The sequence below is a fragment of the Lissotriton helveticus genome, chromosome 3_1, assembly GCF_964261635.1.
Source record: "Lissotriton helveticus chromosome 3_1, aLisHel1.1, whole genome shotgun sequence".
NCBI classification, from domain to species: Eukaryota; Metazoa; Chordata; class Amphibia; order Caudata; family Salamandridae; genus Lissotriton; species Lissotriton helveticus.
In genome coordinates, this window is record NC_136061.1 from 983,496,248 (window position 1) to 983,509,400 (window position 13,153).

The following is a 13,153-nucleotide window of genomic DNA, read 5'->3' on the forward strand; positions in this document are numbered from 1 at the left end:
TTTTGAATTTTGTCATTGAGCGTCATTGTCTCAGTATTGTTGTACCTTGTTCCGTCCTTGTATTTGTTCTGCCTCTGCCTTTGAAAAAAAAAAAAAAAAAATTAAAAATATAAAAAAATATAAAAAAAAAAAAAAAGATGCCAACAGGGTGGAAGGTGGGTGTATGTTGGGCTTTGGGGCAGCAATGCATGTACATGGTGGGGGCTGTTAGTCGTTGAGTTATTCTGAGGAGTTCAGTCCATACTGAAATCATACTCCTAGTCTATAGAAGAGACACGCCATTTGCAATATTGTGTTAATCTGTAACTGAGTTGTTAACCATAGAGTAATTCTCCTCCGCTGGTTATTGCTATCTTTGGTGAGTCAACTGCACGCAAGAAGTAACTTAATTATTGCACTGTAGTGAAATGGAATCTTGGGTGTCTCAATCTCTTTATGTCTTTAGTGAAACAGGCTCAGTTAGAATTGAGAGTGCTATGAAAATCCTTGACAAAGACCCACCAAGAAAATGATTCACTGAGGTGAGCAGGCACAAACTCCCCAACCTCCACAACTGGACGTAATAAAATGGGAATGTTTTAACAATGGCACAGGGATAGTTCTAATCTAATCCTGATTTCACCACTTTGTCAAAATATGCTGGTTGCGAACTCTGAATTAAAAGTCTGGGCAGGTTCAACAACATAGTGGCATTTCTTTGGTGAGAGTAGTTCCTTTGTCTCACTGTTGGAACTACTCACACTTTGTTTTGTAATGAGCAAGATGGAAACTATGGGACGAGAATACATGGGTTTCATTAATCCCAGCCTCATTTGATGCAAATTGTATGCTCTTGGGCAATAATTTTCTCAGCTCCTTTTTTTAAAGGGATAGAAAGAACATAATCAATTTGTGCACTGGTAGTATGTGACTCCAGTCCAGCAATCATTTGATTTTTCCCATGGAGGAGAAACTACCTAGTTTCAAAGTCCATTCACTAAAATGTGGTGTAATGAGAAATGTATGGGCTTTGAAACAAGGAGTCCTGCACTGTGGTGTTAGTACTCCTGCTTCACTAAATTGTTTGATCATGGTCAAATCATGTCCTTCCTCTGCCTCTGTCCACTGTGTGATAGAGGTGGGTGAGCCACCGAAGTCAAGGGTAGCCAGATTCCTGGTTCTGGCTCATCTCCAAGTCCTCTTAGCTCGCCGTGCCTAAAACAAGCTAAGCCTTCATGCTGCTACATACTTCTACCTGCAGTCTACCCTCCTGAACCAAGAATTAAAGGCAAAACATTAACCTTTGATGTAAAATGAGACAAGGAGAGAGACAACCAACTAGTGGCTGAGTTGTGCAATATGAAACCAGAAAGCAGGGGTCAATCCCAGCTGCCCTACTTTCATATTGTGTGAATGTAGACAATTTTTATTTCACCTTGACTCCTTGTTTCTTCACTATCGCATAGAAGACCTTGAAATACATACGTTCTGGATATGCAATGTACAAAAAACGTGTCCAGTATTTGCTTTAATAAATTATAATGTTGTAATGTATAATAACTTCGGTCACATAGAGGGTAGACGTGACAGCTGACGTGCCTCATGTTTTACTAATGACATTGTCGATAGACCTGGAAGGAGGGCATGAATGCTTCTAAATTCATGTTTGAAAACTATCACTTCTGATAAGTGCCAATCAATGCAGTGACATAATCTGATGTACTAAGGGGAAAATCGTCCATGTTAAAGAAATTCACTTTTTTTAAATGTTGAAGAGACTTTAATATATTTTTAAGTAAGTTGCACGTCATTATATATGAAGGTGTTCCTAAAGATGAGGACTCCTTCTGAGCCTCTTTTTTCTTTAATTCAGGTAATGAGTAAATATATGTTTGCATGTGTGTGTAGCATCTTTTTGAGTGTTAGTGTTCAAACAAGTAAACAGCAGCCCAGTCATGCTGTTTATCAGGGGCAACCTGTGAAGGTCAAGGGGGCTCCATAATGAGTATTCCTGGTCTAATTCCTCTGGGCTGCTAATTTTGAGATGGAATATGTCTCATTCATCTGTTTACTGATAGATTTGTACTGTTAAACCTGCGATAGGATTGGTCTCATCCTCCCTATGAGTGGGGCTATTATAATCTTTCAACACCTCTGTGAAGGAGTATTCTGCTGTGCCCCTCCACCCTTGAATTCCTCTGGGTTTATGAAGGTCTGACTCGCTTCTAGGTTAGTGAAATATAATTCCCATGTATGCTTGAGCTGTTCTAATTCTTCAGATACTGACCACAATGAGAATGTCCCTTCTGACATGCAATGGTTATTTTGCTTCAGCAATGACCATGCTGGTCTGGGCCTCTAATGCAGGTCTCTGGTGCCCCATATATATGTCTGGTTTGTACCCCCAGTGATGTTGGTTGTCTGGTTTCCCACAATGTTTCTTGTTGCCTTTGCAACAGGGCCTGATCCGTTGCCCCTGGGGCAACGCCTGGTGAGTTGCCATTGGGGCGGGCCTGGTCAATTACTCATGCATTGGGGCAATGGGTTGTTCCTCTTGGCAGAGGGTCATGGGCCGTTCTTCTTGGCAGTGGGTCATGGACTGTTTCTCTTGGGAATGGGTCTTTAAATATCCTTGGTTAGGCTTTCCAGTGAACACCCCTCACTTTGGTCTGTGCCAAGTACCAGATACTATAGCACATTTGTGTGCTGTCAAGAACTGTTTCCTTGCACTGAGGGCTCAATTAGAACAATGTGGATATTGTGCATTATTTTCAGAGTGTGTCTCTTGTTGGACATATTTGATTTAGTCAAATTATTTTCTTTCACAGAATATAAATAGAGTAAATTAGCATAGATACTCTCTACGAATATTTCCTTCATCCGTCATCCTTTATTTCCATATCTTTATATTGTTATTCAATCCAGCTCCTTAAATTCAGATGTTTGTGAAGCCTGGCCCAAGTGCATTTCAGAGTAGTGGCCTTTCTCTGAAGGCGATTATTGTCCGATTATAAATTTCATCCCTGGAGTAAAGTTGTCATCGGGCGTCTGCTGTTGTCTTGCGCAGGCCTTGGGCTGTTCTTCCCATCAGTGTGCCTTGGGCTGTTCTCTTTTTCACTGGGCTTAGGCAGTAAACCTCGGGCTGTTATCCATGAGACAAGCATTGGTCTTGTCCGGCCAGGATGAGGCTCATAGTATCCCTGCGTAGTGGGTTGGCAGTGCAGTCTTTCGTCGTGGGGGGATGGTCTGCCCTCCATTCTACTTTCATGATGATTGCCCCCTGCCTAAATACACTCACTCTTCCCCCCCCCCCCGAAATAAAAATCCCCATCATTGAGACTGGACTGGTCTGTTAAATTTCCCATGAGCATCGTGCTCCTCGCATGTTTATGATTAAGATCCTTCCCACACATCATTGGGTTGGAGTTGGTGTTTATTGCTCCACGTCATGGCATTTTTTTCTAGTAAAATTTGTATAACGAATCTTGCAGACCCGAAAGCCCAAATGCCTCATTGCCTGCTGGGCACAATCCATCTCACTTTGTTCATGTTTTCCTATTACCCTTTGTTGAAAATGCTTAGAAAGCCCACAATAACCCCCCAGTGACTGCTGATTAATTGCTGTTTTTCTCTACACAGGTCTTCTGATCACTTGCTATGTGGCAAGAATCCCACTGCCTGAGGCCTACAAGTTAGAGATGGTGCGGTACCTTCGCTCCGTGCAGCTTACCGATGGGGGCTGGGGGCTGTGAGTACTCTTCCTTTCTGTCCTGTAAAGAGACCTAAATATAATCTCTTTCCTACATGCAATGAATGCTGGTGTCTTATCTAATGTGATTTCTCTCCTGTAATTTGTAAACAGCTGTTGTGTTGCCTACAAACTGTTGGAGTCACACCCTGTAGATCCACTAAGCTCCCTGCCCTTCTGAAGCCACCAAGACCATCTGCGGCATGCCCCAAGGATCATCCCTAAGCCCTACCCTTTTCAACGTCTACATGACTCCACTCGCCAACATCGTCCGCTCGCACAACCTCAACATCTTCTCCTACGCCGACGACAACTAGCTGATCCTCTCACTCACCAGGGACCCCGCCACCGCCAAAACGAACCTCCACGAAGGACTGAAGGCCGTCGCCGACTGGATGGAGAACAGTCATCTGAAACTGAACTCAGACAAGACGGAGGTCCTCATCCTCTGCACCTCCCCCTCTGCCTGGGACGACCCCTGGTGGGCGGCCGCGCTGAGAGCCGCACCGCCGCCCACTGACCACGCACCCAACCTGGGGTTCATCCTGGACTCTTCACTCTCAACAAGTTACCGCTGTCTCCTCCTCCTGCTTCAACACCCTCTGCATGCTATGCAAGTTCTGTAGATGGATCCCCAGCGGAACCAGAAAGACGGTCACCCACGCCCTCGTCAGCAGCAGACTGGACTACGGCAACGCTCTCTACGCTGGAACCACAGCCAAACTCCAGAAATAACTTCAACATATACAGAACGCCTCCGCACGCCTCGTCCTCGGCATCCCCTGCCACTCCCACATCACTGCCCACCTGAAGGACCTGCACTGACTCCCCGTCAACAAGAGGATCACCTTCAAGCTCCTCACCCACGCTCACAAAGCATTCCACAACGCCTGAGCAGCATACATCAACAAGTGTCTCACCTTCTACACCCCGAATCGCCAGTTTCGCTCCGCCACCTCGCCTTCGCCACCGTCCCACGCATACACAGAACCACCACTGGCGGCAGATCCTTCTCCCACCTCGCCTCCAAGACGTGGAACACCCTCCCCACCCATCTGCCTCAGACTGAGGACCTGCTGACCTTCAGAACACTTCTCAAGACCTGGCTGTTCGAGCAGTAACTGTTATCCCCCCGCCCCCTTCAGCGCCTTGAGACCCTCACGGGTGAGTAGTGCGCTATACAAATGGATGATTGATTGATTGAGTTAAACTTGAGTGGAAGTTTGTTTGTGAAAGAATCTGTCATCAACAGGTGGTATAAACATGGAGGCCCTTTCTTCACCCACGAAATCAGACAGAACATTATTATTTTTTATTATGAACTATATAGGGCCAGATGTATGTAGCGTTTTTCCTGTTCGCAAACGGGCCGATCCTCAGAATCGACCCGTTTGCGAATGAGAAAAAGCCTTTTGGGATGTAAAAGGCATTCACAGAATAGGGAATTGCAAAAATTGCATTTCCCTATTTTGCAAATGCATTTAAGGAATCACAATTTGCGATTCCTTAAATGAAATGCAGGAAGCCACAAAGATTTGTAACCTGCCTTTAAGGAATCGCAAATTACCACCAACTTCAAGTTGATGATAATATGCAATTTCCATAAAAAATGCTGTCTTTTGCATTTTTCAAGCCCTTAGGGCATGTATGTGCGCCACATGTGCACACTTACCTTTTGGGGGGTGCAACAGGCTGGCCTTTTGGCCCCCCTATCAACCGTGAAATTGCATTCACAATTTGCGAGTACCTATTTGGTCCATAGGAATGAATGGGAAGGTATTCCTTAACCCCTTCCATGCTCATGATGAGCTCAGCTCGTCATGCAGTACACTGCTTGTGTGCTCATGACGAGCTGAGCTCGTCATGAACAATGGGATTCATAGATCATCAACATGGAGGAGAGATCTCTGCAGCACTGATGGTGTTAATAGTGAATCGCAATTTGCGAGTCACTTTTAAGGAATATGTAGGATTCTCAATTTTTTTTGCAAATCCTACATACATTGCATTTTGCTTTTCTTAAATAGTGAATCGGTAAAATTCGCTATTTAAGATTAGCAAATGCAATTTTTGATAGTAGTAGATAAGCTTTATTCGATAAAAATTTTATCATAAAAGCATTACATATATAAAATCACAAGGTTAGATTGCCACATTTAAAAAAAAAGAGCAAAAATGTCATAATAACCATATGATATAAAACCATTAAAAACCACACTATATACAATATAAAATTGATGATTAAATTCATGAATTCATTATCACAAATGCATAAAAGGAAGGGAATAAAGACGAGTGTTTCCCAAGCGTTAAAATGTCACGTAAAGTCAATTGCCCCATATCTATCAGGTTTAAGGGCCCGCTACGTTCTTTCCTAAGGCTTTAGTTCGTATTAACCAAGCATGCCCCAAATATTTGGCTACTCCGCAAACTAATGTCAGAGAGGAGGTGTCGCTTTTCAGGATGCGTAGTGCAGCCACAAAACTCATAAAACCCAATGCTTTACACACTGCCTTAAGCCACTTTTCTCTAGCATTTTTGTAGGCCGGGCATGCCGGAAAAAAGTGAGCAATAGACTCATCCGAATGTGCGCAGCATGGGCACGGTGCAGGAACTGAGTTTGACCCTTTCCATAATGATGTCACAGTATTGACTTAGAGGGTTCCGAATCTCATCTTCATATACAAGGTCCTGTCCCTAGGGACCTGAATGAAGTCGAGATAGGGTTCCAATCTACAGATGTTTTTATGTTCGAAGAACCCCTCAGTGAGTTTCCCTGGCTGCTGAATGGATAGATCACGTTTCGACACCCAGTCCCAGTAAGCACGTTTTATGTCCTGCTTGGATGGTGGAATCTGGCTAGCCCAAGCCTCACCTAATCCAATGAGGCCAGCAAGATGTCTTAGGTGAGTCAACCATTTTATCCTGCGCCCTGTATCAGCTGTCAACAACTCGTCGAAAGCCGCAGCATAATTGGACAGCTCGAAAGACCTCTTAAGGCGGGCCCAAAAGAGCAGGGGGCGAAGCCTAGCAATATCCTGGATATGCCTCCTTCCTGTGTCATAGAACAAGGGATTCAAGGGGGTGGATGTAGGGAGTGAGGTGAGGTCTCTTAAGAATTTATTTTCAGACCTGGATAAATCTCCAATATTCTCCATGCCCCAGAGTTCTGCCCCGTAGAGGGCCGAGGGTAGGGCTTTCTCGTCATAAATAGCAAGCGCCGGGGCAACTGGTCTGCTTGCAGAAAGATGCTGCTCTCTAATGATTGCCCCGGACACCCGTTTATGGTTTAAAAGCATCTTATCTAAATGGGAGGACCACTTCATGCTTTTCGAAATTCTAATCCCCAGATAGTCAAAGGACTCAACCACATCTAGTGGGACATCGTTTAGAGTAATGTTGCTCCTAAAGCGTTTGGAGTGGTTGATTGTCATCAGCTTAGTTTTACTGGTGTTAATAGTTAATCCCTGCTCCTTGCAAAATGAATCAAATCTATTTAGGAGTTTCTGTAGACCACCCGGTGACTTAGAAATTAGGAGAGTATCGTCGGCAAACAAGAGGGTGGGTGTCTTCTCCCCTGCCAACACTGGAGCGTCTGTTGGTTCCTCCTTGAGGTAGGACACCACCCCATTGATAAAAAGCAAAAATAGGGTGGGGGCCAACACGCATCCTTGCCGTACCCCTCTGTTCACCACGATTCTCTCTGTCACCTCCCCTTGGCTTCTTCATCTAATTCTCGCATAATTACCCATGTGCAATCTTTTTAGAAAGTCAAGGATATAGGATGGTATACCCAGGTGCTGGAGCACCTTCCAGAGCTTATCACGGGGGACTAGGCCGAAAGCGGTCTTCAGATCTATGAAAGCCAGGTACAAAGTCCATTTCCCCAGGAGGACTTACTTCCAGTAGATCATGAAGAGTCTGAGGACCTGGTCCATTGTTCCTACCTTCTGCCTAAAACCTGCTTGGAGATGTGACAGGATATTTCCGTCCTCAATCCAGGTTGTGATCCTCACGAGAAGAACCCTGCCAACCACCTTCTGTATCACGTCAATTAGACTGATTGGCCGGTAGTTGGCAGGGTCCTCTCTATTCCCCTTTTTAAATATTGGGACCACCTCGGCTCCTTTCCAGGAGTCTGGGACGGCGTATCCTCTTTCTATCAAGTTCATAACGAGGAGGATGAGTTGGGCCCACGGCGTGGGATCATGCCGGAGCAGGTCCCCGGGAAGGCCATCCGGGCCTGCTGCCTTTCCTGGGGCAATGCTGTGTATTGCTGCTCCACCTCAAGGATATCAAACCTATCCCATATTTCATAGTCTTCTCGACTAACTGCACCAGTTTCAATAGATAGGGGCTCTGAGCAGTCTTCCCCTGAGTAAAGATTAGAGAAGTGCTCCTGCCATTGGAGGCATGTGATGTGATTAGGCATAGGGTCCGCTATTTTCCTGTCCCTACGGTTGATTATATTCCAAAATAGGGTGGGGTCCCTCTGCAATGATGCCTCCTTCAATTCCTGCCAGTGAGCCTCCTCCCAAATTCGTTCGGCCTCTACCAAGGCCCTCGCATACTCTCTCCTAGCTATTTTGACTGCAGTTGGGTTCTTCATCCTGATACTGAGACCTATGGCTGCCCTTTTCTCCCTACATTTATTGGAGTACCAAGGGTTGCTAGGCTTTGGTTGATCAAGTTTTCTAGCAGAATTCCCTTCTAGAATAAAAAACGAACTCAGCTTATCTATCACACCTTGATAAAAACTATTGAAGTAAAAATTAGGTATGTCCCCCATGCCACTGTAAAGTATTGCCAATTCTCTATTCTTGGCCATAACCTCCTCCCTAATACTTAATAGTTTTCCTTCATGTTGGGAAACTTTGTGCCATTTCAGGCGACGCTTACAGTTAGAAGGGGTTGCCTCTCTACTTGCCAATATGGGGCGATTGCAAGCCTTAAGCCCAGGCTGCTGCCAAATGTTATTTAACTGTAGGCAGAGTGGGTTGTGGTCACTATCTAGAGAGGGCACTACCTTCATATCGACCAGATCACGCCATAATCGTACATCCAAAAGGATGTAATCTATCCTAGAAGGGGAACATAATCGATTGAAGGTATTTGCGCCATTTTGGTCGGAGCGTGTTCTCCCATTAACAGCTCTTAAGTCATATTCCAAACCGAGGGCATTAATTTGGATAGCACGCTGGGACCACATTTTAATTGGATCAAGACCAAGAGGCGGGATGTCCCATTTAGCATCCTCTTCAGCAGTTCCTACTAAATCACCTACACTCTGGGGTTCAAAAGTTACATTGAAATCCCCAGCTACGATTATATTAGAGTGGGGTGGTATAGTTACTAACATGCTCTCTAGGACGGATATAACGGGGGATGATTGAGCACCAGGAGAGCCTCGAGCATATATATTAAAAAGCTCAAGTGCTGGGCCATTAGACGAGCCTTTAATGGTAAGATGTAAAACGTCACTAGAGTGACCAGTATGGGGAATAACTGACCAATTAAGGGCAGTTCTTATCCAGATTTGTAACCCCCCCGATGGCCTCCCTTTACCAGAGCTAATAGCGGGAATGCAATACGATGTGTAACCTGATTTGTGGAGTGGTGTTAGACTCCATGTTTCTTAGAAAATGCACACTTCGTATTTTCCCACAAATCTGTGCCATTCCGGAAGTTTAAGTTTCTTCTCGAGCCCTGCTACGTTCCATGAGAGAATATTCAGGGTTGCTGTGTTAGATCTATTGTCTATTAGTTCCACTACAGGGGAAGAGTTGGAGGCACCAGGTCTAAGCTGAACGCTATCTACATCAGGACAGTGTCCCGATATGGTTCCGGGGTTTACAATTTGTGCTGGTGAGTCGGGGTCCCTACGGAGTGTTGGTATTACTGTGGTGGCATTGATCTCGATATTCCTGAGAGATAGTCAATCGACCTTATTCAGCCCTGACCCACTTCTCCTATCCCCAGAAACCTCTCTATCTTCAGTGCTAGCTTCCATCCAAAGTGGCATATGTCTGATTTGAATTTTTGAATGATCGGGAGCTGAGGTGCGAAACTCCAACGCTAGGAGATTGTCGGCAAGGACATGGTCTTTCAGCCTTAACTCAATACAGTCTAAGACAGAGTTTCGCGAAGTAATTCTCCTTACACCCTGTATATCTTCACGGATTATAGATCTACAACCTCTTACATGGCGAAGCCAGTGTATTGCTTTATTGCAAAGGGAATCGCCAGTTTCGTGGCTCTGGCTATCCTGGATTTTAGGCACTTTCACCATGTAAACTATTGCCCTTGAGTCCCTGGTTATGTCCCTAGGTAGATCCCGGGTTTGTTGGTCAGGGGGCTTCTGGTCATAAGGAATGTATCGCCCCCCAGGTGCTGTGGGTGCTATCGATGTTTTGGATGGGTCAGCATGAACTTTTCCCACCCTCAGATCCGGCGCCACTAGTGGGATTGTTTTCCTTATGTCACGCACCCTCTGTGAAGCGGTGTCACCGCTCCCCTGTGGTTTATTGCTTGGTGGTTTGTTGACTAGGGCACCCTTATAAGAGGAGGGTACTAAAGGGGTGTAGTGGGGCGGTACACTAGGGTGGAGTGCCAGGGATATACCCCTGGTGTTTAGGATTGTCACCATTTTCTTCAATTGTTCTACCTCGTTTTGAAGAGTTTCTATTTTCCGCAGTAGCTCCAAGTTTACTTCCCTACAGCCACATCTACTTGCCAGTGGGTCAACCCCCAAAATGTCACAACGCTGCACCTCCTGGATGGTAGATCCCTCAGACATATGTTCAAGTACAGCAAATCTGTTTACACAGAGGGTAGGGGGGACATTGTCAATATCTTGATCACCATTTGCAGCCCTAGGAGTATCACAGTTGGATAATGGCAGCGAAGACGAGACCTGTTGAGTATTTACAATGTCATCTGCAGGAACGGCATGGACAATTGGATTAGTAGTCGATTGTGCCTGTTTCCTAAACATTGAAGGGATTCTACGCTGATCATCACTTACAACTCTGCTTTTTCCTTGTTCTACACTAACTTCTGCACCTACTGTGTTAGCCCCTAGAATCTCCTCACATTCTGAGACCAACACCTCTATTCTATCCATGACACAATTACTCGCCCCGTGTGTACTTTTCTTAACCTTTTTTCCTTTCTTATTTACCACATGCCCCCCCCTTCCATTGTTTTCCTTTTGCCCATTGAGGCCTGAATGGTCAATAGCCCCTAAGCCCACAGGATATAAGGGACAGTCAATTCAGACTTGCTAGGTAGCCTTCAATAGTTCAACAATAGATCGCACATCCGAATGCAGTACCTTACAGGAAGCACACAGTGACAGGGGGGTGGCCCAGCCCAGCCTTGTCCAGCCCCGGACGGCCACAGACGGTCCCGCCCTTGTCCCGGGCTTCTCCCGACGTGGCCCGCGCGCGTCCCGCGGGGCGGGAGGTGCTCCTCGCACTTTGTAGCGCCTCCGGGTGCGAAGCTCACGTCACTGGTGGAGCTGGGAGCTGTAGTTTCCCGCTGTCACCCGGTCCGGCGTGGAAGGAGCTGCCGCCGCCGCTCTCAGGGCACAGAGGGGGAGTGAATGATGGTCCGCTGGTGGTCCGCTTGCCCAGGACAGGTAGGTGGAACTGGCCGTTGGCCTCACGGCGTTTGTCCCAAAGTCCGCATCCCCCAATTTTTGATACATCTGGCCCATTGTGTTTACAAATCAAATGCATTAGAATAATTCTGATATTATAAACAGCTCAGCAATAAATAAACATGTAGGGACAAATGTCAGATATGCCTCATTCATATTTCTTGACACATCCCTACACTACTTGCTTTAAATGAATTGGTTGTAACCAGACTTCTGATGGGTTTTATTTGTTTGTTAATATGTCTAAGTGCACCCCTAGTTCCAATACATTATATACCTTTTCTAGGTGAGGCTTTTAATGGATCAAGGAGGGATCAGCTCATGCCTGGCTTCCTGATCAGTATGTGTAAATCTTGAACAGTACTTTGTGTTCAAAAGCATATGTGGAAGCTTACTTCTACTTCGGATGTATGACATTACAACGCATGCTTTTACCACACATGCCTTTACAACGCAGTTTTTACAACGCATGCCTTTACGACGCATAATGCTTAGGGGTGCTGGATAGGGAATAGTTTAATTTATTATTCCAATTCCAGTCCCCGTGGATAGTAGGGAAGGTGTTGGATAGTAAATTAAATCTATTCCCTATCCTAGAGCGCCCCCCAGCGCTATGCGTTGTAATGACATGCGTTGTAATAGTTGCGTCGTAAAGGCACTGCGTGGTAAAAGTTGCGTTGTAAAGGATGTTTCCCTTCTACTTCCCTACCTTCTTCCTATATGCCGCAACATACAAGCTTATCTCCTTCGTAGCTGTCTCTTCAGCTGCTGTGCTTACAAACAATGTGTGCACCCTAGAAAGGAAATTTTCCTTCTCGGATTTATCAGCACGAGTGAAAACAACATGGCAACATGAGCACCCACTTATTAGCTACAAAAATAAAAAATGTAAAGTTGACCCACTTTTCTGCTTCTAGGCAGCATATGAATGCAAATTCCTAAGTCTGTTTTTGTTGTATTAAAATTTAAACCAGGCCTATATTGCATGCAGGTCTAAAAACACATATAAATGTCCTAACATAGACAACGCTGCGGAATGCCATTGTGCCTTAGATTGCATCAAATAGTAAAATGCCCACAGAGCATCTTTAATGAGCTGGTCGCTAACACCTTATCCCTCATTCCTAGGTTACCCGATATTTAAGCTGGTAAAACCTCTGAGGGGACATACCGTTGTTGAATGTTTACGGTATTACCTTTGGCGAAACCAAAACAGTTTTACAAGTCAGAATGGGGGTACCGTGCAGTTTATTCTTTCTGACTGGTAAAACCTCATGTTTTCCCTTTTTCTGAAAAGTTTTCCCAGCTCAAGGTCCTTCCAGTAATAGCTAAAGGAATTTGAGTATGGAACACCCACTGATTCAATGTGTGTCCAACTCGGAATGTACATTTTGTTGCCAACGCTGCGTGTGCCAGATTTCCCATTTAGCACTGATCCAAAATGTGCCCTTTAGATGGTACCGTGCTGCCTGGTGGGCTGCTGTAGGAACACTTCTATATCTTGCTCTCATTCCTGCCTCATTGATATAGACTCACAATCAGCATCTCACCCATGGGGACCAGAAACCAGCAAAACACCTGGAATACAGAGAATTGTAACTGAGAAAGGAGAGAAACCCCTGGGTAGGAATAAAGGGAAACATTCTGAGACCATGTGTTACATGAGTGAAATCTTTGATTTCTCCAAAATGTAGGACAGTGGGTCAGTCTTCCTATGAGGAGAATATAAATGTAAAGAAAATAAATTCACTGGAGAAATCGACACT

The 13,153-nt window shown here is 45.1% G+C and overlaps 1 protein-coding gene across 1 annotated transcript in view; it reads left to right on the plus strand.

Moving 5' to 3' along the window:
* LOC144824194 (lanosterol synthase-like) overlaps positions 1-13,153 on the plus strand; it is a 227,102-nt gene that overhangs the window by 7,644 nt on the left and 206,305 nt on the right. Inside the window, exon 2 of the mRNA XM_078683350.1 lies at positions 3,619-3,727. Coding sequence (XP_078539476.1) covers positions 3,619-3,727 — 109 coding nt within the window. The remainder of the gene's footprint in view (positions 1-3,618; positions 3,728-13,153) is intronic.